At 43.6% G+C, this 24,341-nt stretch overlaps 1 protein-coding gene and 1 long non-coding RNA gene across 2 annotated transcripts in view; one reads left to right on the top strand and one right to left on the bottom strand.

The window, feature by feature from the left end:
• LOC124033881 overlaps positions 1–24,341 on the bottom strand; it is a 95,617-nt gene that overhangs the window by 5,124 nt on the left and 66,152 nt on the right. The window contains exon 2 of the long non-coding RNA XR_006838471.1: positions 8,599–8,728. This is a non-coding gene — a long non-coding RNA (uncharacterized LOC124033881). The remainder of the gene's footprint in view (positions 1–8,598; positions 8,729–24,341) is intronic.
• The window catches only part of LOC124033880 (protein MTSS 2-like), a 90,677-nt gene continuing 88,986 nt past the window's right edge, over positions 22,651–24,341 (top strand). Inside the window, 1 exon segment of the mRNA XM_046346264.1 lies at positions 22,651–23,204. Coding sequence (XP_046202220.1) covers positions 23,136–23,204 — 69 coding nt within the window. The 5' untranslated portion in view covers positions 22,651–23,135.

The raw sequence follows: 24,341 nt of genomic DNA, 5'->3' as shown, positions 1-24,341 counted from the left end.
AGCCATTCTATCCCAGCGCTTCCAGTCTGACGATAAGGTTCATCCTTGCGCTTATTTTTCTCATCGCCTGTCGCCATCTGAACGCAACTATGATGTGGGTAACCGCGAACTGCTCGCCATCCGCTTAGCCCTAGGCGAATGGCGACAGTGGTTGGAGGGGGCGACCGTTCCTTTTGTCGTTTGGACAGACCATAAGAACCTTGAGTACATCCGTTCTGCCAAACGACTTAATGCTCGTCAAGCTCGTTGGGCGTTGTTTTTCTCTCGTTTCGAGTTTGTGATTTCTTACCGTCCGGGTAGCAAGAACACCAAGCCTGATGCCTTATCCCGTCTTTTTAGTTCTTCTGTGGCTTCTACTGATCCCGAGGGGATTCTTCCTTATGGGCGTGTTGTCGGGTTGACAGTCTGGGGAATTGAAAGACAGGTTAAGCAAGCACTCACGCACACTGCGTCGCGCGCGCTTGTCCTAGTAACCTTCTTTTCGTTCCTGTTTCCACTCGTTTGGCTGTTCTTCAGTGGGCTCACTCTGCCAAGTTAGCTGGTCATCCCGGTGTTCGAGGCACTCTTGCGTCTATTCGCCAGCGCTTTTGGTGGCCGACTCAGGAGCGTGACACGCGCCGTTTCGTGGCTGCTTGTTCGGACTGCGCGCAGACTAAGTCAGGTAACTCTCCTCCTGCCGGTCGTCTCAGACCGCTCCCCATTCCTTCTCGACCATGGTCTCACATCGCCCTAGACTTCATTACCGGTCTGCCTTTGTCTGCGGGGAAGACTGTGATTCTTACGGTTGTCGATAGGTTCTCTAAGGCGGCACATTTCATTCCCCTCGCTAAACTTCCTTCCGCTAAGGAGACGGCACAAATCATCATCGAGAATGTGTTCAGAATTCATGGCCTCCCGTTAGACGCCGTTTCAGACAGAGGCCCGCAATTAACGTCACAGTTTTGGAGGGAGTTCTGTCGTTTGATTGGTGCGTCCGTCAGTCTCTCTTCCGGGTTTCATCCCCAGTCTAACGGTCAAGCAGAGAGGGCCAATCAGACGATTGGTCGCATACTACGCAGCCTTTCTTTCAGAAACCCTGCGTCTTGGGCAGAACAGCTCCCTGGGCAGAATACGCTCACAACTCGCTTCCTTCGTCTGCTACCGGGTTATCTCCGTTTCAGAGTAGTCTGGGTTACCAGCCTCCTCTGTTCTCATCCCAGCTTGCCGAGTCCAGCGTTCCCTCCTCTCAAGCGTTTGTCCAACGTTGTGAGCGCACCTGGAGGAGGGTGAGGTCTGCACTTTGCCGTTACAGGGCACAGACTGTGAGAGCCGCCAATAAACGTAGGATTAAGAGTCCAAGGTATTGTTGCGGCCAGAGAGTGTGGCTTTCCACTCGCAACCTTCCCCTTACGACAGCTTCTCGTAAGTTGACTCCGCGGTTCATTGGTCCGTTCCGTGTCTCCCAGGTCGTCAATCCTGTCGCTGTGCGACTGCTTCTTCCGCGACATCTTCGTCGCGTCCATCCTGTCTTCCATGTCTCCTGTGTCAAGCCCTTTCTTCGCACCCCCGTTCGTCTTCCCTCCCCCCTCCCGTCCTTGTCGAGAGCGCACCTATTTACAAGGTACGTAGGATCATGGACATGCGTTCTCGGGGACGGGGTCACCAATACTTAGTGGATTGGGAGGGTTACGGTCCTGAGGAGAGGAGTTGGGTTCCGTCTCGGGACGTGCTGGACCGTTCACTTATTGATGATTTCCTCCGTTGCCGCCAGGATTCCTCCTCGAGTGCGCCAGGAGGCGCTCGGTGAGTGGGGGTACTGTCATGTTTTGTCTTATATTGTCTTGTCATTTTGCTTTTCCCTCTGTTTCCCGTTTTCCCCTGCTGGTCTTTTTAGGTTCGTTCCCCTTTTTCTCTCTCCCTTCCTCTCTCTCTTCTCTCTATCGTTCCGTTCCTGCTCCCAGCTGTTCCTATTCCCCTAATCAATCATTTAGTCTTCCCACACCTGTTCCCTATCTTTTCCCTGATTAGAGTCCCTATTTCTCCCCTTGTTTTCCGTTTCTGCCCTGTCGGATCCTTGTCTATTGTTCACCGTGCTGTGTCTGTGTATCGCCCTGTCGTGTCGTGTTTCCCTCAGATGCTGCGTGGTGAGCAGGTGTCTGAGTCTGCTACGTTCAAGTGCCTTCCCGAGGCAACCTGCAGTTCATGATTAAAGTCTCCAGTCTGTTCTCGTCATTACGAGTGGAATTGTGCTTTATGATTGTATATTTACTTTACTGGATTAAAGACTCTGTTTTCGCCAAGTCGCTTTTGGGTCCTCATTCACCTGCATAACAAGATGTCTATGTGTCAGGGGAGAAGCTCCAGGTGGTATCCGATTTTAAGTACCTTGGCATCATACTTGATTCCAACCTCTCTTTTAAAAAGCATGTGAAAAAGGTAATTCAAATAACTAAATTCAATCTAGCTATTCAATCTAGCGATTTATACGAAATTGTTTGACTACAGAGGTAGCAAAACTGTACTTCCACTTAACATAATGCTTGACTAGTTGGACCCAAGCTTGCTGTACAACATTAAAACCTATTCAGTCTGTCTACAAACAGGCTCTCAAAGTGCTTGATAGGAAGCCCAATAGCCATCATCATTGTCACATCCTTAGAAAGCATGAGCTCTTGAGTTGGGAAAATCTTGTGCAATACACCGACGCATGTCTTGTATTCAAGATCCTTAATGGCCTGGCTCCCCCTCCACTCAATATTTTTGTTAAACAGAAAACCCAGACATATGGCAGCAGATCCACAAGGTCTGCCACGAGAGGTGACTGTATAGTTCCCCTAAGGAAAAGCACCTTTAGTAAATCTGCATTCTCTGTGAGAGCTTCCCATGTCTGGAATACACTGCCATCAGACACACATAACTGCACCACATATCACACTGTTCACAATCAGATTTGTGAACATGGTCCCTAGCTGTGTGTTGCCGCTTTCCATGTTGTCTGTTGTCTGTAGCTTGTGAGGTGTGGAAACACTTTGTTGCTTTTATGAATTTTGTCTTGCTGCTTTTTGTCCTATGTTGCTCTGTCTGTATGCTATGTCTTGCTTGTCCTATGTTGCTATGTCTTGCTTGTTCTATGGTGCTATTGTCTATATTGTAATTGTTTTTAATAACCTGCCCAGGGACTGCGGTTGAAAATTAGCCGGCTGGCTAAAACCGGCACTTTTACTGAAACGTTGATTAATGTGTACTGTCCCTATAAAATAAAATAAACTAAACTAAACTAAAACATTACTGAATAATTAATTTAGTTGACAACAGCATGATAACAAAGTAAAGACCCTGCGTCCTCATTAAGGAAATCCAACGTGCTTACTTATCCAAAATAAAAAGTCAACTAAATAATTCAGGGTTCCTGGCTGGCAGAGGGAAAGTGGGGGACTATATTTTCACAAAACATGTTTTCCTCCTATTTCGCAGAAAGACTTAAATCTTTTTAGTGCCTTTTATCGTTCACTCTGTGGGACTAGCAGTAGTACTTGTTGAAACAGATATAGTAAGTCTCATAAGGTGTTATGACACACAACATGAATTAAAATATACACTCAAACAATTACATAAGGAATCTTTGACATACTGTATCATTTCACTCACAGTGTCGGCATAGGCCTGCACTTTCTGATGCACACGGTGCAGCTGAGACATGCTGGTTGAGTGACTGACTGAGTTGTTAGAAAAAGTCTTTATTCCATGGATGTTTATCCATAGCTGCCTAGTGTTGAGGAATAGGAAACCACTGGTTGTGGGCTTTGGTCTAGTGAGACATAAACATTTGGTTTACGGACTGTAAATCTGCATTTCTGGTGATGGCTTCTGTATTGCTCCTGTTTTAGCCCCCGCCATCACTACCACCACCTTCAAAACAGGGTTCTGAGGTCATACAGGTCTGAGTTTGATATGGCTAAGGTACTGCAATTGTTGGAATTTGGGTGCTAGGAGTATAGTAATATAGTTGCGAAATAGTAACACCACTACCACTACTGTCTTCACTTGTTTTGAACCATAGAATTTACACGAGGTTGAGCATCCCCAGCTGATTTCTATGTATACCTAAGACACTATAGTTTATGCATTTTGCTGATCGATTCCATTAGACAGTAAACATAGCGACTGTCTCAATAGAGTGGCCCCTCTGTTGTGGGTTTTATTTGCCACTCTGAGCCAGGGGGCTGTGGGTTGGTGTGTGTTGTCTGGCTGGCTCTCTAGTGCTGCCTCCTCCAGGGATCCACCGAGCCTTAGAGAGAGGAAAGGAGACGGGAGGGGAGAGGGTTGGTTGGGTGGGTGACTCATTTTGACCCACTTAAAATGGTGAGGTGGGTAAGCTGGGATAATGCTGAAATATGGTAACACAGCCTGTTTCCTACTCATACAGATAAAAGGGACAAGGAGTTTCCATTCTTCTAAAGTACACATTTTGAGCATGCAACTGACTCACAGCCATTCTCTTTTACAACCATTTCCTTCTAAATGGCTGAATGGTTCGAAATTGAAGCCGTTCCTTCTTACCATTGGTTTTGCACATGACACTGTATGTCAGTGTATATCTGAAGCATTCTTAAAGTTCCTAGAGGACCCTTGCTGATTTGACCTGTCACTTCACTCTCCAAAAATAGGAATCCAAACGTAAACAGAAGAGAGACACGAAGGCAAGAGCAGAGCAAAGACCCTGTCAAGGTGCCACCTTACTGCTCTCGTCACTCGTCCAGAACCACTAATTGGGTTGTGGTAAAACCAGGGAGCAAAAACCATTACATTATAACACATAAACTGCCTCATGAGCACAATAATAATGTAATATGGTGCATTCGACAAATAGACCCCTTGACCTTTCCACATTTTGTTACGTTACAGCCTTATTCTAAAATGGATTTAAAAAATAAAATAAATTCTCATCCATCTACACACAATACCCCACAATGACAAAGGGAAAACAGGTTTTTAGAAATGTTCGCAAATGTATACACAATTCAAAAAGCAGATACCTTATTTGCATAGGTGTTCAGACCCTATTTGCATAGGTGTTCAGACCCTTTGCCATGTGACTTGGAATTGAGCTCAGGTGCATCCCATTTCCATTAATCATCCTTGAGATGTTTCTACAACTTGTTTGGAGACCGATCCCATGTGCAAAATTCAGCTCCGAGACAGGATTGTTTTCGAAGCACAGACCTTTACCAAAAAATGTATGCAGCATTGAAGGTCCCCAAGAACAAAGTGGCCTCCATCATTCTTAAATGGAAGAAGTTTGGAAACACCCGGACTATTCCACGAGCTAGCCGCCCGGCCAAACTGAGCAATCGGGGAGAAGGGCCTTGGTCAGGGAGGTGATGGTCACTCTGACAGAGCTCCATAGTTCCTCTGTGGAGATGGGAGAATGATCCTGAAGGACGGCCTTTATGGTAGAGTGGCCAGACGGATGCCAGTCCTCAGCAAAAGGCACATGACCGCCTGCTTTGAGTTTGCCAAAAGACACCTAAAGGACTGAATGCCAAGTATCACTTCTGGAGGAAACCTGGCACCCTCCTTACGGTGAAGCATGGTGGTGGCAGCATCATGCTGTGGGGATGTTTTTCAGCGGCAGGGACTGGATTGAGCGAAAGATGAACAGAGCAAGGTTCACCTTCCAACAGGACAACAACCCAGCCACAGCCAAGAGGATGCAGGATTGGCTTCAGGACAAGTCTCTGAATGTACTTGAGGGGCCCAGCCAGAGCCTGGACTTGAACCCGATTAAACATCTTTGGAGAGACCTGAAAATAGCTGTGCAATGACGATGCACGTCCAACCTAACAGGGAATGAGAGGATCTGCAGAGAAGAATGGGAGAAACTCCCCAAATACAGGTGTGCCAGCTTGTAGTGTCATACCCAAGGAGACTTGAGGCTGTAATCGCTACCAAAGGTGCTTCAGTAAACGGTCTGAATAGTTATGTAAATGTGATACATTTGTTGCAAAACAATCTAAAAAATAGTTTTTGCTTTGTCATTATGGGTATTATGTGTAGATTGATGAGGGGGGAAAAATAATGTAATACATTTTCTAATACGGCTGTCACGTAACAAAATGTAGAAAAAGTCAAGGGATCTGAATACTTTCCGAATGCACTGTAAGTGTTGCTGGGAAATAAGATGGGAGAAATTATCATCATAGCTTGTGTGGTATCATATTCCATAAATAGTCTGCTTGCTAGAAGCCAGTCTGTGACCTGTCTGTGTAGTGTCACACAGACTGTGGTAACGACCCTCGAAATGAGTCTGAGGTTTGCTTTGGCTTGCTCATACTGAACCGTTTCCCAGAAATACTTGATATCTGAAATCGTTTTTTATATTACTTTTCCCCATCCATTTAATGCGGTCTTTCAACGGGTTAGGGACATCGGAATGTTCTGGAGATGGTGTTTTTTTTGCAGTCAGACTTGATCTGACTCAACTCTGAAACACTCTGTTTGTGTGTAAGTGAATATGTGTGATCGATGTGTGTGAAAAAGAGATGAGTTCAGTGGATTCTCATGGGACTTAACGTAGCACTAGACTTTACCTAGCACTAGACAGCTGATTTAAATGATCATCTCATCAACAAGGATAGATGGTGGATAAATGCTGTTTAACATTAGAAGAAAAAAATCAGTTCCGGTCTGCTTAAGTTGTGGCTCACCCATAGCTACCAATGCCATAGAAGCTGGGTCTGGTCTGCTTAGTCCTTTTTCCATCAGGAAAAAAAGAGCGAGGGAGATGTCTGGCTTCCTCTTCCGTCTCTGCATCAAGCTTTGGTTATTTGAATCAGGTGTGCAGTGCTAAGACAACATAAAAAAATGGTGCACCCTTTTGGGCCAGGATTTAAAAACACTGCTCTGGAAAATTGTCACGCACACGTGCGCAATAGCACAACAAACTAAACCTAACCTTAACTTCTAACCCTATCCTTAAATCTAACCATGACCTTAAACCTGACCCCAAAGCCTAAAATAACCTTTTTTAAGACGCTGACATTTTTGGCTAAACCATGTTCAAAAAGGGTTCTAAATTGACTGTCTTCATGCTGATAATATCAGTAAAATTATGATAATTTGATGGATGAAAAACATACAGTACAATGTTGCATTGTTCTAATTTATTTTCCCTTCTTAAAGCTAATTACCAAGTGATTCATATTCACAAGTATTTCACTTTTGATGTAAAGGTTAGGTGTCAGTTCCTGCCTGTTCCAGCACATTCCAACATATTTCTACCACTTTCTACTGACCTTTCAGGAACTCAACCTTTTAAAATATCCCATTGAAGAAGCCAATTCACTGTAAAGGAATTCAGAGAGACCTGTGAATTTTGATTTATCAAGGGGGGATATTGAGTGTGATACCTGAAGTCTACTTTAACCCTCAAGGTGCTGGTGTTACATTTGGGGGGGGTGTTGTTGGCAATTTCCGCCTATCATCTCCAAGACATGTTCAGACCAGCAGAACAGCTGGCCGGAGTGTTTACGTGTTTCCTGAACCCAAGAAAGCGAAGGAACCTGAACTAAATGACTATCGCCCCAGAGCACTCCCTTCTTTCAATCGTGAAGTGATTTGAGAGGGTTGTTAAGTACCGGAGTGCGAAGTCTAGGACAAAAAGGCTTCTCAACTGTTTTTACCCCCAAGCCATAAGACTCCTGAACAGGTAACCCATGGACTATTTGCATTGTGTGCCTCCTCCCAACCCCTCTTTTACGCTGCTGCTACTCTCTGTTTATCTAATATGCATAGTCACTTTAACTATACATCCATGTACATACTCCCTCAATTGGCCCGACCAACCAGTGCTCCCACACATTGGCTAACCGGGCTATCTGCATTGTGTCCCACCACCCGCCAACCCCTCTTTTTACGCTTCTGCTACTGACTCTCTGTTCATCATATATGCACAGTCACCTTAACGATACCTACATGTACATACTACCTCAATGAGCCTGTCTGTATATAGCCTTGCTACTCTTTTTTCAAATGTCTTCTACTGTTGTTTTATTTCTTTACTTCCCTACACACACACACACACACACACACACACACACACACACACACACACACACACACACACACACACACACACACACACACACACACACACACACACACACACACACACACACACACACACACACACACACACACACACACACACACACACACACACCTTTTTTTGGCACCATTGGTTAGAGCCTGTAAGTAAGCATTTCACTGTAAGGTTTACACTTGTTGTATTCGGCGCACGTGACAAATAAACTTTGATTTGATTTGATCACATCACCTCCACCTTACCCGACACCCTAGACTCAATACAATTTGCATAACGCCCCAACAGATCCACAGATTACGCAATCCCCATTGCTCTGCACACGGTCTTGGCGGAGTGGTGCCAGGAAAATAAACTCTAACTCAACATCAACAAAATGAAGGAGCTGATCGTGGGCTACAGGAGATGGCAGAGACTACAGGAGACAGCTGAGAGCGCAGGCACCTATCCATACTGACGGGGCCACATTAGAGAGGGTTAAAAGCTTCAAGCGCCATGGCGTGTGCATCATTGAAGACCTGAAATGGTCCCTCCATAGCTTCAGTGTGGTGTAGAACCTCAGGAGGCTGAAGAAATTCAGCTTGGTCCATAAGTCCCTCATCAAGTACCTCAGCCACCCGATCCACAACCTGGTCACCCCGCTACCATCTAGAAGGCAAACACAGAACAGGTGCATCAATGCATGGTCAGAAAATCGATTGAAACGTTATGAATCGTAGGTTCACAGATGTTTTTTGCTCAAATGACTTTCTTTCTACCTTCTGAAAATACTCGTCATGTAAGCATGTAATTATATTAATTTTGCATGCCTAACAAACCCAGGCAATATCAGTAGCCTAGTCATATTGCTCGCTATGTGCAGTTATTCCTATTCCTGATTTGGCACATCTGCGTGTCACCTTCAGCATTCAAATGTTTGTCAACTGGCTTGCGCAATAATAAGCTTTATTAGTTGAGAGGCAACCAATGTAATTTGCTAGGTCATTTTCTATCAAATGCTCTTTTGAAGATGGTGTTTTACCGGAAGGAAAGTAGCTTAAGCTACCACTGGAGACACAACTCTAATCTGGATATATAGGTAGGGTACATGCTACATTAGAAATTATTATGATCGTTCAGCTTCACCATCAGCAATAGTTTTGATAGTTCTGCTTGAAAAAATCAGTATATATAATGGGAAAAAATCAGTATGTATTATGGTCATTTTTAGATATCCAGTACATGGTAAAGTTATAATTTCATAGTGAGGATGGAAATCACTTCTGCTACCGGCATTGCATGGTTGAAGCGAAAGGAGAAGAGAAGCTCACTCCAATTGCATCAACTTCCAAATGGTCTAAACCATACAACACACACACACACACACACACACACACACACACACACACACACACACACACACACACACACACACACACACACACACACACACACACACACACACACACACACACACACACACACACACACACACACACACACACACACACACACACACACACACACACACACACACAGAAAAGTCAGCTCAGACAGATCCAGCTGAGAGAAGCCCAGTTCATGAGCTCCATCAGCAGCAGATTGTAATATACGATGGAAAAGGAATGTGCTTTTATAAAACAAATGTTAGTGAAACTAATTGTATCGAATCGTAACCAAATCGTATTGATTCGTTCCTCTTATCAACCCGAATCTCGCCGAATCGTTTCAAACTAAAATGTATTGTTCCTGTATCATATTGGAGCCCATGTATCTAGATACGTATAGAACATTCTTGAAAGGGAAAGATGCACATCCCTACTGTCTCCAGACTTTTGGATTATGTGTGTGTATTGTTATTGTATTGCTAGCTATTACTGCACTGTTGGTTAGAAACGTAAGCATTTCGCTGCACCTGCGATATCATCTGCAAATCTGTGTAAGCGACCAATAAACTTCGATTTGTTTTTCAGACAGGCGTGAGTTACTACTGTTCTCCATCTGAATCCCTTGAAGTCTCTATTTGGAGGATGTGACAGTTTTGTCGAAGTGTGCTCATGTTAGTCCCGTTCCTGATTGTGTAATGTCCCTGTGCTCGTGTCATCATTTGCTCAAAGGAACAGACATGAGGAAGGACACTTCCTCCAACTCACAGTTTACTGTGACACTGCATGATATCACAGGAACACTCCGGTGCCATTCACCAGCTGCTCTGTTGGACTCCTCTATCTCTCTTTAGTTCAATATTAATTTTTACTCTTTAAAGATACAATAGTTGTCTAAACCATACAACACACACACACACACACACACACACACACACACACACATACACACACACACACACACACACACACACACACACACACACACACACACACACACACACACACACACACACACACACACACACACACACACACACACACACACAGATTAAGTTAAAGCATGTTTACCTGCAAGAATCACATTCGCACATGCCACAAATGAATGTGTATACACCTGTTACTGTCATAGATTAAGCTGACTAACCTATCATCCTACCTCTCCTTAAAGACATGCTCCAGAACGTTGGCAACTATTAAGTATTAAACCTCCTGCTTTGGGCTGGGTGTGTCAATGTATATTTCATACAGTTGAAGTCGGAAGTTTACATGCACTTAGATTGGAGTCATTAATACTTCACAAATGTCTTGTTAACACACTATAGTTTTGACAAGTCGGTTAGGACATCTACTTTGTGCATGACACAAGCAATTATTTCACTTATAATTCACTGTATCACAATTCCAGTTGGTCAGAAGTTTACATACACTAAATTGACTGTGCCTTTAAACAACTTGGAAAATTCCAGAAAATTATGTTATGGTTTTAGAAGCTTCTAATGGGCTAATTGACAAAATTTGAGTCACTTGGAGGTGTACCTGTGGATGTGTTTCAAGGACTACCTTCAAACTCAGTGCCTCTTTGCTTGACATCATGGGAAAATCAGAAGAAATCCGCCAATGACTCAGAAAAAAATTATAGACCTCCACAAGTCTGGTTCATCCTTGGGAGCAATTTCTAAATGCCAGAAGGTACCATGTTCATCTGTATAAAAAATAGTATGCAAGTATAAACACCATGGGACCACACAGCCATCATACCGTTCAGGAAGGAGACGCGTTCGGGCTCCTAGAGATGAATGTACTTTGGTGCGAAAAGTGCAAATCAATTCCAGAACAGCAAAGGACCTTGTGAAGATGCTGGAGGAAACAGGTACAAAAGTATCTAAATCCACAGTAAAACGAGCCCTATATTGACATAACCTGAAAGGCCTCTCAGCAAGGAAGAAGCCACTGCTCCAAAACCGCCATAAAAAAGTCAGACTACGGTTTGCAACTGCACATGGGGACAAAGATTGTACTTTTTGGAGAAATGTCCTCTGGTCTGATGAAACAAAAATAGAACTGTTTGATCATGATGACCATCGTCATGTTTGGAAGAAAAAGGGGGAGGCTTGCAAAGCTGAAGAACACCATCCCAACCGTGAAGCACAGGGGTGGCAGCACTATGTTGTGGGGGTGCTTTGCTGCAGGAGGGACTGGTGCACTTCACAAAATAGATGGCATCATGAGGTAGGAAATTTATGTGGATATATTGAAAATGGTGCTTGCCTACGGAGCTGTGAGGGGAACGGCACCTCAGTACCTCCAGGCTTTGATCAGGCCCTACACCCAAATAAGGGCACTGCGTTCATCCACCTCTGGCCTGCTCGCCTCCCTACCACTGAGGAAGTACAGTTCCCGCTCAGCCCAGTCAAAACTGTTCGCTGCTCTGGCTCCCCAATTGTGGAACAAACTCCCTCACGACGCCAGGACAGCGGAGTCAATCACCACCTTCCGGAGACACCTGAAACCCCACCTCTTTAAGGAATACCTAGGATAGGATAAAGTAATCCTTCTCACCCCCCCCCTTAAAATATTTAGATGCACTATTGTAAAGTGGCTGTTCCACTGGATGTCATAAGGTGAATGCACCAATTTGTAAGTCGCTCTGGATAAGAGCGTCTGCTAAATGACTTAAATGTAAATGTAATGTAAATGAAAAAACATCTCGACATCAGTCAGGAAGTTAAAGCTTGGTCGCAAATGGGTCTTCCAAATGGACAATGACCCCAAGGATACTTCCAAAGTTGTGAAAATGGCTTAACCTCTTGAAGCTATGGGGGCGCTATTTCATTATTGGATAAAAAAAACGTGCCCGTTTTAAGCGCAATATTTTGTCACGAAAAGATGCTCGACTATGCATATAATTGACAGCTTTGGAAAGAAAACACTTTGACGTTTCCAAAACTGCAAAGATATTATCTGTGAGTGCCCCAGAACTGATGCTACAAACAGGAAATGAGCAGAATTTTTGAGGCTCTGTTTTCCATTGTCTCCTTATATGGCTGTGAATGTGCCAGGAATGAGCCTGCCCTTTCTATTGTTTCTCTAAGGTGTCTGCAGCATTGTGACGTATTTGTAGGCATATCATTGGAAGATTGGCCATAAGAGACGACATTTACCAGGTGTCCGCCCGGTGTCCTTTGTTGAAATTGCTGCGTAATCTACAAGCTGCACGCAGTCATCCAGTGGTTGAGAGGAGAGAGGAGACTTCCACGAACGATATATCATGAAGAGATATGTGAAAAACACCTTGAGGATTGATTCTAAACAACGTTTGCCATGTTTCCGTCGATATTATGGAGTTAATTTGGAAAAAAGTTTGGCGTTATGATGACTGAATTTTCGTTTTGTTTTGGTAGCCAAACATGACGCAAGAAAACGGAGCGATTTCTCCTGCACAAATAATCTTTCAAGAAAAACTGAACATTTGCTATCTAACTGAGAGTCTCCTCATTGAAAACATCCAAAGTTCTTCAAAGGTAAATTATTTTATTTGAATGGTTTTCTGGTTTTTGTGAAAATGTTGCCTGCTGAATACTAACGCTAAATGCTACGCTAACCTGCAAGAGCTATCAATACTGTTACACAAATGCTTGTTTTGCTATGGTTGAGAAGCATATTTTTGAAAATCTGAGATGACAGTGTTGTTAACAAAAGGCTAAGCTTGAGAGCTAGCATATTGATTTCATTTCATTTGCGATTTTCATAAATAGTTAACGTTGCATTATGGTAATGCTCTTGAGGCTGTAGTCACGATCCCGGATCCGGGATGGCTCGACGCAAGAAGTTGGGCCTCCTGGGCCATATACAGCGTTCCTCATTGAGTTCCCTGAATTCCTATCGGACCTTGTAGTCATAGCAGATAATATTGACATTTTTGGTGACTTTAATATTCACATGGAAAAGTCCACAGACCCACGCCAAAATGTTTTTGGAGCCATCATCGACTCAGTGGGTTTTGTCCAACATGTCTCTGGACCTACTCACTGTCACAGTCATTCTCTGGACCTAGTTTTGTCCCATGGAATAAATGTTGTGGATCTTAATGTATTTCCTTATAATCCTGGACTATCGGACCACCATTTTATTACGTTTGCAATTGCAACAAATAATCTGCTCAGACACCAACCAAGGAGCATCAAAAGTCGTGCTATAAATTCACAGACAACACAAAGATTCCTTGATGCCCTTCCAGACTCCCTCTGCCTACCCAAGGACGTCAGAGGACAAAAATCAGTTAACCACCTAACTGAGGAACTCAATTTAACCTTGCACAATACCCTAGATGTAGTTGCACCCCTAAAAACTAAAAACATTTCTCATAAGAAACTAGCTCCCTGGTATACAGAAAATTCCCGAGCTCTGAAGCAAACTTCCAGAAAATTGGAACGGAAATGGCACCACACCAAACTGGAAGTCTTCCGACTAGCTTGGAAAGACAGTACCGTGCAGTATTGAAGAGCCCTCACTGCTGCTCGATCATTCTATTTTTCCATCTTAATTGAGGAAAATAAGAACAATCCCAAATTTATTTTTGATACTGTCGCAAAGCTAACTAAAAAGCAATATTCCCCAAGTGAGGATGGCTTTCACTTCAGCAGTAATAAATTCATTAAATTCTTTGAGGAAAAGATCATGATTATTAGAAAGCAAATGACGGACTCCTCTTTAAATCTGCGTATTCCTTCAAAGCTCAGTTGTCCTGAGTCTGCACAACTCTGCCAGGACCTAGGATCAAGAGAGACACTCAAGTGTTTTAGTACTATATCTCTTGACACAATGATGAAAATAATCATGGCCTCTAAACCTTCAAGCTGCATACGGGACCCTATTCCAACTAAACTACTGAAAGAGCTGCTCCTGTGCTTGGCCCTCCTATGTTGAACATAATAAACAGCTCTCTATCCACTGGATGTGTACCAAACTCACTAAAAGTGGCAGTAATAAAGCCTCTCTTGAAAAAGCCCAACCTTGACCCAGAAAAAAAAAAAAACTATCGGCCTATATCAAAACTTCCATTCCTCTCAAACATTTTTAGAAAAGGCTGTTGCGCAGCAACTCACTGCCTCCCTGAAGACAAACAATGTATACGAAATGCTTTAGTCTGGTTTTAGACCCCATCATAGCACTGAGACTGCACTATATAAAAATAAATACATTTGATAAACAAAGTCATGGTATTGGAGTGGCCATCACAGAGCAAGGAGGACTACAAACCTGACACAATTACACCAGCTCTGTCAGGAGGAATGGGCCAAAATTAACCCAACTTATTGTGGGAAGTTTGTGGAAGGCAACCCAAAACGTTAAACAATTAAACAATTTAAAGGCAATGCTACCAAATACTATTTGAGTGTATGTAAACTTCTGACCCACTGGGAATGTGATGAAAGAAATAAAAGCTGAAATAAATAATTATCTCTACTATTATTCTGACATTTCACATTCTGAAAATAAAGTGGTGATCCTAACTGACCTAAGACAGGGAATTTGAACTTGGACTAAATGTCAGGAATTGTGAAAAACTGAGTTGAAATGTACTTGGCTAAGGTGCATGTAAACTTCTGACTTCAACTGTACATGCATAATCTATGAGCAGAATTACCATTTTACCTCAAAAAGTCCCTAGCTTTTCTGTAAGCTGTGCTGCGCCATTTTCCCTACATGTCCCCCCACGTGGGCCAGACCCCTAGCAAGTCAAGTTCTAGCCAATGAGCTTCAGCCCCTGCCATTTGAGTGACAGCTAGCAAGATGCACACACAGCAGAGCAAGAGAGCATTGACATAGTGTACATATCTGCACATGTGTCATAGTAGCAATTTTCAGAGACCACTTTTGGCTCGTGAGCGCTACTTTCAGAACTACTGGCTAAAAGGTATACAAAAGTAATGGAGAATCTCTTTCATCTTTGGAGACAGCCTCCTCATACTTACAACATACTGTGCCCAGGCGGCCAGTGACAAGCCTTTACTCATAATTGTCACTTCCTCTCTCTCTCTCTCTCTCTCTCTCTGCCTGCCTGCCTTTTAACTGTCTTGGACCCCTGGTGTGTTATCTGTTCGAAATTTCAATGGCATCTGCAGAATATGTTATCACTTTACCCTTCTGCCTGGCCCTGTCTTTTTCCCTCTGTCCATCTGCTCCCCATAACCATACAGGGTGGACCCGGAACGAGGAGAGGAGCAGCACAATGGAAGACTGAAGAGAAAAATAGACTTGGAGAAATGAGAATAAAGTGAAGGGTCAAATCCATAAGAGACCAAATAGAAACAATAACAAGTGAAGTAAGGACATGAGACAGTCCGATCCAATGCTCGAGCTGTTGTATGGAGATGTGAACGTTGGATGCTGAAGCCTGTGTTTTTAGGGCATGCTGAGTAATGTGGCAGAGAGAGGAGAGAGCAGGAGGCAGAGCGAGAGAGAGAGACCCTGCCAGCTCAGGGGAGAAGGGAGTTCGGTTGGCTCTCGGTGGACATCAGGACGGCCCCACCATCCCTGACTCCTGTCTGTCATTCAGAGTGAGGGAGCTCAGTAGTCATGACCCTGTCCTTTAACACTGTATCAGGGGCCCCAGCTTCTGCATACCATGGCTTTGCATCTTGACTGGTCATGGCCAGAGCTCATAATGGCGTATCTCATTACAATTTTGCCAATGAAACTAAAAAATATGGGTCATAGACGTGATAGTAACTCTGAATTCATGGAACTATTATAGCTTTGTGCGGTGTTGTTTAAAATGCTACCCCCTTCTACAACCTACAATACCTTTAAGCAAATATTTACTGTTCAATTAAATGGCAATATGATGGCTTAAATACCATGTATTTAAAATGTATGTTATTACATCTATTTTTATCACACCAATATATTTTCATATAATGGTGTCGGAGGGGATGGCTGTTGTTTTAAGGGCTCCTAACCAACTGTGTTATTCTGTTTCCCCCCCATTGTTTGTACATAATGTTTCTGCCACAGTCTCTTATGAACTGAAAGAGTTTCTGGACATCAGAACAGCAATTACTCACCTCGGACTGGACACTTGTTTTGTAAATGAATCAGAGGCAAAAGATTTACGGCTCCTCCCGGACCAGGCCAAAATCCCCATCATTCGCATGAAGAGAAAACACTGATACATTGGCCGCAGATCCGGGTGCTTGGTGAGAATTTGTCAGTGAGAGGATAATTCGCCTTTACAACCCATCCTACTGGCTGTCATGACTGTCCACGAGAATCCAAATAGGTCAGATCAGGTTTGCAATGAATAACTTCAATCAGACCCCTCTCACTCGCAGAGGGGGGAGGAAAGACGGGATTAACAACTTACATCCCGTCGTAAATCAAGGGGAGAAGATTCAGGTCTCCCTTTCCAATATTAACTAAAGGAATGTCCTTTGTTTCAATATTTTTCCCGCTGAAACTCTAATACGTTCAAAAGCGAATATTGGAACAATATTTCTAACATAGAACGTGGGGAATGGTCAGAGGCGATCTATAGAACACTAATGTGTTTCCCCATTGTTTGTACATAATGTTCAGCACAGTCTCTATGAACTGAGGGTTAACTTGTTTTTAAAAATCAGGGGCAAAAAGACGGCTCCTCCCGGACCAGGCCAAACCATCCCGAAGAGGACATTGGCCGCATCCGGCTTGGTGAGAATTTGTCAAAAATCTGATACAAATAGGTGATCAGGTTTGGAAGATGACAGAATCTCAAGGGCTGAAGACACAAGATATTTTTCCCGCTGAACTTAATACGATTCTTAAGCTAATATTGGAACAATATTTCTAACATAGAACGTGGGGAATGGTCAGAGGCGATCTATAGAACACTAATGTCATTTTGTTTGTTATTTTGTGATGTCATTAAAAATGTTATGAAGGAAATACTGTAACTTGGAAAGTATACCCACTACATGTAAGAAGTTTCCATACTATGTGTTGTGCATGTAATATTAACAATTAAGAAAGTGGTTTTGGTAAAAGAGGGATGTGATTTGAGAAACTAATTGTTTTACATAAGTTTGTACAAGTGACAAGTCACACCCCCGAGTGAGGTCAGAGAGCATGTTAGCCTGACGGAACTGCCCCTTTCGAACAAACTGTATAAATGATGAGTAAAGAAATTAACATACTAGGCCAGAAAAGCATTAAACTACCGCTGCATGTTTAAAATGATTTGAACTTTGAATATCAACACGAGATAGAGACGATAAACTCACCTCCTGGAAAATCACTGGTATGGATGTTTAGCTGTCCTAAGTAAAAATATCTTTGAAAGCTAATTTAAGTAGGATCATTATACTACTCTGCTCAAGCCACCGTATTAAGCTACTCTCATCACCCAACTGGGAACTATCGACACGGCTGGCTAGCCCATCTTCAAAAAAGCATATTCAAGAGTGAATGGAAGGACAATAAACTCTGTAGTACTGTTCAGGACTACTCGACAAGTCACCGGATACAGGAAAACTACAGAGAAGAACAAAAGTAGAAACTTGTTGGAACCCTGTTGGACAATCAGAGCCTTACAAGAGTGCAGCGAAAAGGCCCAACTCCCTTTCCAAGGCAGCTCTGTACACCTGAAAGAGATCTGGTGAACCAAGGCATTTCATGTAAATACGTTAATGATTTCTTACTCAAAGCATGTGGCAGTTCTTGTGCAATATGGTTACTGTAAGTGAGAGTAGTTTCTGAAAGTACCCATGTTAAGTGTCTCTGTCCCCATCTCTCCATCCCCATCTCTTTTGTAACAAGCAGCCACGTTGTTGTGGCTTTGATGCCGCTATGGACCTGTTTTTAATGTATTAAGTGTGGATGTTTATCCTGTGTTGTCATTTAATTAGCTAGTAAATAAATAATTAAACCAATTTGTGTAGTACTGTCACGTCTCCTCCTGCTCCTCCCCTCTGGCGTTCGGTGTAGCCAGTGTAGTAACCACCGGTCCTGAGATCCATCATTATGCACACCTGGCATCAATTGTTATGCTGTTCTTTGGCTTGCAAGCCTCCCCTTTCTTTCTCCAAACATAACGATGGTCATTATGGTCAAAAAGTTATATTTTTGTGTCATCAGACCAGAGGACATTTCTCCAAAAAGTACGATCTTTGTCCCCATGTGCAGTTGCAAACCGTAGTCTGGCGCTTTTATGTCAGTTTTGGAGCAGTGGCTTCTTCCTTGCTGAGAGGCCTTTCAGGTTGTCGATATAGTACTCGTTTTAATGTGGATATAGATATTTTTGTACCTGCTTCCTCCAGCATCTTCACAAGATCCTTTGCTGTTGTTCTGGGATTGATTTACACTTTTCGCACCAAAGTATGTTCATCTCCAGGAGACAGAACGCGTCTCCTTCCTGAGCAGTATGATGGCTGCGTGTTCCCATGGTGTTTATACTTGCATACTATTGTTTATACAGATGAACGTGGTACCTTCAGGCATTTAGAAAATGCTCCCAATGATGAACCAGACTAATGGAGGTCTACAATTTTTTTCGGAGGTCTTGGCTTATTACTTTAGGTTTTCCCATGATGTCAAGCTAAGAAACACTACGTTTGAAGGTAGGCCTTGAAATACATCCATAGGTACACCTCCAATTGAGTCAAATAGTGTCAATTAGCCTATCAGAAGCTTCTAAAGACATGCCTTCATTTTCTGGAATTCTCCAGGCTGTTTAAAGGCCCAGTCAACTTAGTGTATGTAAACTTCTGACCCACTGGAATTGTGATACAGTGAATTTTAAGTCAAATAATCTGTCTGTAAACAATTGTTGGAAAAACTTGTGTCATGCACAAAGAAGATGTCCTAACCGACTTGCCAAAACTATAGTTTGTTATCAAGAAATTTGTGGAGTGGTTGAAAAACGAGTTTTAATGACTCCGACCTGAGTGTATGTAAACTTCCGACTTCAACTGTAAATAACAAAGTCAATGGATAGATGGGACCAGGGACGCTGAGGCATGGGAAGGGAAAGGAGTTTCCCTGCTGGAGGGGGGAATTTGGTTTGGGCAAATCCCCCCCCTCCCGTAGGTTCTTTCCCCAGTCAGTATGGTTTGTGTTTCTTTTGTATACACTACTCGTGTGTGTTATATTGTTATAAACTCACCAGCTGCACTTGATTCCCAACTCGCAGCGTATAATTTACAGGTACTGAATCATAAGTAAGACTCTGGTTTTTGCAGATGCAAGGAGGTTACGAATGATGACATGATAAGAGGTTATGATTAATTAATTAACTGTTTAGTAGATGTGATAGGTTAAGACATTTTAGAGTTTAATTCAGGAGGTGGTAACTCTTTAAAGAACCGCTCTCGTGGTGTCCCTGATCCTAATGAGTTACGTGATTAATTTAATTGGGTAACAATTAAACATAGTTAGGTAATTAGATAACAGTCTTCAGATTAATGTTAATATCAAGTCACAATGGTGAATGCGCAATCACTGGAGAATAAACAGGATGAGCTCCGTTCGAGACTCTCCTACCAATGGCACATTAACTGTAATATATTACATTTCACTGAGTCGTGGCTGAATGAGGACATAGATAATATAGAGTTGGCTGGGTTTTCCGTGCATTATCAAGACAGAACAGCAACCTCCGGTAAGACGAAGGGTGGTGGTCTGTGTCGATTTGTCAATAACAGTGCAATCTCTAAAATTAAGGAAGTCTCAAGGTTTTGCTCACATGAGGTAAAGTACCTCATGATAAGTTGTAGACCATAATATTTATCAAGAGTTTTAATCTATTTTTTCAATTTGTCTATTTACCATCACTAACCGATGCAGGCACTAAGATCACACTCAACGAGCTGTCATAAGTGAACAAGAGAATGCTCATGTAGAAGCGACGCTCGTAGTGGGCAGGGACTTTAATACAGGGAAACTTAAATTCATTTGATCTAATTGCTACCAGCATATCACATGTGCAACCAGAGGAACACAAACTATAGACCACCTTTACTCCACACACAGAGATGTGTACAAACTCGCCCTCCATTGGCAAATCTGAAAAATTTCACTCTGCAACTGGATCCTGGACTTCCTGACAGGCCGCCCCCAGGTGGTAAGGGTAGGCAACAACACAACTGCCATGCTGATCCTCAAGACGGGGGCCCCTCAGGGTTGCGTGTTTAATCCCCTCCTGTACTCCCTGTTCACCCATGACTGCGTGGACACGCACGACTCCAACACCATTATTATGTTTTCCGACGACACAACGGTGTTAGGCCTGATCACTGACAACGATGAGACGGCCTATAGGGAAGAGGTCAGAGACCTGGCAGTGTGGTGCCAGGACAACAATCTCTCCCTCAACGTCAGCAAGACAAAGGAGCTGATTGTGGACTACAGTAAAAGAAGGGTCGAGCACACCACCATTCACATTGACTGGGCTATAGTGGAGCGGGTGTCCTTGGTGTCCACATCACTAGCAAACTATCATGGTCCAAAAACACAAAGACAGTCATGAAGCGGGCACGACAACTCCTATTCCCTCTCAGGAGACTGAAAAATGTTGACATAGTTCCTCAGATCCTCAAAAAGTTCAACAACTGCACCATCATGAGCATCCTGACTAATTGCATCACCGCTTGGTATGGCAACTGCAAGGCATCCAACTGCAAGGCATCCAACTGCAAGGCATCCAACTGCAAGGCATCCAACTGCAAGGCATCCAACTGCAAGGCGCTACAGAAGGTAGTGCGTACGACCCAGTACATCACTGGGGCCAAGCTTCCTGCTATCCAGGACCTTGGTACGAGGCGGTGTCAGAGGGAGGCCCTAAAAATGGTCAAAAACTCCAGTCACCCAACTCATAGACTGTTCTCTCTGCTACCTTGTGGAAAGTGGTACCAGAATTCCAAGTCTAGGCTCAAAAGGCTCCTTAACACCTTCTATCCCCAAGCCATAAAACTGCTAAACAGTTAATCGAATGGCTACATGTACTATTTGCATTGACCCCCTTTTTTTACGCTGCTGCTACTCGCTGTTTATTATCTATGCATAGTCACTTTACCCCTGCCTATATATGTACATATTACCTCAATTACCTCGACTATCCTCTACCCCACACATTGACTCGGTACAGGTACACCCTTACCCCCTGTATAAAGCTTCATTATTATTTTTATAGTGTTCCTTTTTTTTTATATACATGACCCCCCCCCCTCCAAAATGGTCTTAAAAAAAAAACTGCATTGTTGGTTAAGGGCTTATAAGTAAGCATTTCACTGTTGTATTCCGCACATGTGACAAATAAAATTGTATTTGATTTTACATTTCATAAAGGTAGGCGAGAGACCAAAGCCATTTCCTCAATGTCAATGAATGAGGCACAGGGAATGAGTGGAACATGATTTATAATCCAGAGGAGGGTTGACTGTGTGGATATGCCCGAAAAAAATGTTCTCTATCCAAGAACGGATGAAATTATTATAATATAGTTATGCAGTGGTCTGCATATTAACTCAGATATTACACTGTCGACTAATTCATCAAGGTTTAACGACCAGTTTACAAACGGGTTTGTCACAGACAGCATAGTTTTGTTTGTTTAGGTTTAATTATCCAAAAAGGCTATTCGAGACTCCATTGGTTTTTATATCAAACATAATAGAAAGCATGTTTGTTGATCCTGCAGTGTTGTGTAATAGCCATAATGTGTGAAACGCTCTAATGAATTGAACCACAATTGATGCATCACAAAGCATTTCCCCTGTGCACAGGTGCATTCGGCATGCGTCTCCGCTATCGCATTGACATGTTTAATCTGTCTGTCTGTCTGTCTGTCTGTCTGTCTGTCTGTCTGTCTGTCTGTCTGTCTGTCTGTCTGTCTGTCTGTCTGTCTGTCTGTCTGTCTGTCTGTCTGTCTGTCTGTCTGTCTGTCTGTCTGCGTGTGTGTGTGTGTGTGTGTGTGTGTGTGTGTGTGTGTGTGTGTGTGTGTGTGTGTGTGTCCCCCAAACACCACCTGTGTGTGTGTGTGTGTGTGTGTGTGTGTGTGTGTGTGTGTGTGTGTGTTGTGTGTGTGTGTGTGTGTGTGTGTGTGTGTGTATGCGCATGCACCCTCGCGGTTAACCCCTCCCCCCAAACACCACCTCCATGTGACAAGAGAGCTGTCCGGCCCCTTTCGATTCCCATAGATCGAATTACTGGCTCTGCTCAATCCGCAGCACAGCCCACTGCCTCTTCTCCAATCACCGGTAAGCCTCGCGCTCCCCGGGTAAGGCCTACTCACCAACCTACTGTCTCACATTTTGATACATCACTCCGGAGCTATTACCTCTCATCAACCCAACTCGATTTTTCCTTGCTATCCGAAGATGAGAGTGTACATCGCGGTGCCATCTGCATGCTTTACCTCCTAACTCGGGCTCTAGACCCGCAGCTGGGACCAGAGAGAGAGTAACCTCTCTCTTCTCTCATCATCACTCGCTTGGTGCTCTACGGACACGGGGAGCGAGCCGACAGTCGACCACAATAATTGTACCGTATTTGTGTATCATTTCTCTTTCTCGTCCTCATCCTGTCTTTCACGCTGGGCACAGACAGGGAAGGAGAGAAGAACAAGGCTTCGCAATCGCTATTTCTACCGTGGAAATACATTTGGTGGGGTTTTGTGCCCTGTCCGTATTTGGTGAACCCTGGATTTAGTGAACATGGAGACGGTGGATAAGGAGTGCGGGGCGTTAGGTGGACTATTCCAGGCGATTGTCAATGATATGAAGGTAGGTCCTGCATCATTATGACCGAAAAATGCTTTTGTTTGTTGCCTGCATTTGTGAGCTGCTTGTTTTCACCCTCGAGGACATGGAACCGTTATTCTGTCACAGTGCGTCGAAAGGCTACCTACCTGATAGTGACTATCCCCCAGCAAGGTTTGCGCATTCTGTCGCGTCATTGCTTTGGAAATGTTGCTTTGACAGCTACTATAATTGAATCCAATTGCTCGATCACCATTGCATGTGCGTTGTGTGTGTCAGAGCGTTGGTTTACTCTGCATAGATTAGGTTAAACCTAGTGTGTGTTAGGGTAAGCATGTGCATTCGAACACGATATGGATTATAACCATATGGATCATTTATGAGTGAATACACGTGCATGTATTCGGCTTTTATTAACACAAAATAAATGAATGTTAAGATGTCAGATTTAACCATGCCATTTTCACATGTCCCATGCTTTTCTGTTTGTTTTGCGCGCCGGTAATAAAAACCGCGGTTATAAGCTCTCCCGTTTTGTAGAAAGCAGCACCGTTGATTTTCTGCCAAGCTGATTTTTCTTTTAAAGAGACCGTGTGGGGTAAGCATGAGCTCCTCGAAAGCCATCACGCGTCCAGCAGTGCCGCTGTGCCTGTCTGAATGGCCCATGGTGTCGGTCTAACCTGCTGTATGGTCTGGCCTTCTTCTCTGGGTAGAGCAGCGATGATCCAGATGAGAAGACAGCAAACCAGACTCCTAGCTACACCCACTGTGACTAACCGACAGATTACCTGGCGCTGACTTGGGACCAGTAACACGGCTACCGTTGTTTCCATCTCATCATCTGTGCCTTTCTTTCCACTGTGTGAGAAATCATGGGCTTGATGCTGCATCAAGGGGTTTCTACGTCATCCGAGCCCCAGTCTCACGTGAATAAGGTTGGAGTAAAGCTGGTGTTCTGCGTGGTTACGGACCATCTGTATCTGTGAACATCATAGGGTTTTGAAGCAGATAGGGACACGTCAAACTGCAACCTCGGATTATCAAAATCCTAAAGGAAGAACCGGTGACAACCCCCCCTGCACTCATGGTTACATCTCTCTACCTTTCTCTCCCCCACATCCACCATTCTCTCTCGCTCGCTCTCTCTCTCTCTCTCTCTCT

The sequence above is a fragment of the Oncorhynchus gorbuscha genome, linkage group LG04, assembly GCF_021184085.1.
Source record: "Oncorhynchus gorbuscha isolate QuinsamMale2020 ecotype Even-year linkage group LG04, OgorEven_v1.0, whole genome shotgun sequence".
NCBI lineage: Eukaryota > Metazoa > Chordata > Actinopteri > Salmoniformes > Salmonidae > Oncorhynchus > Oncorhynchus gorbuscha.
The sequence above is the reverse complement of the archived record's forward strand: the minus strand, read 5'-3'. Positions and strand labels throughout refer to the sequence as shown.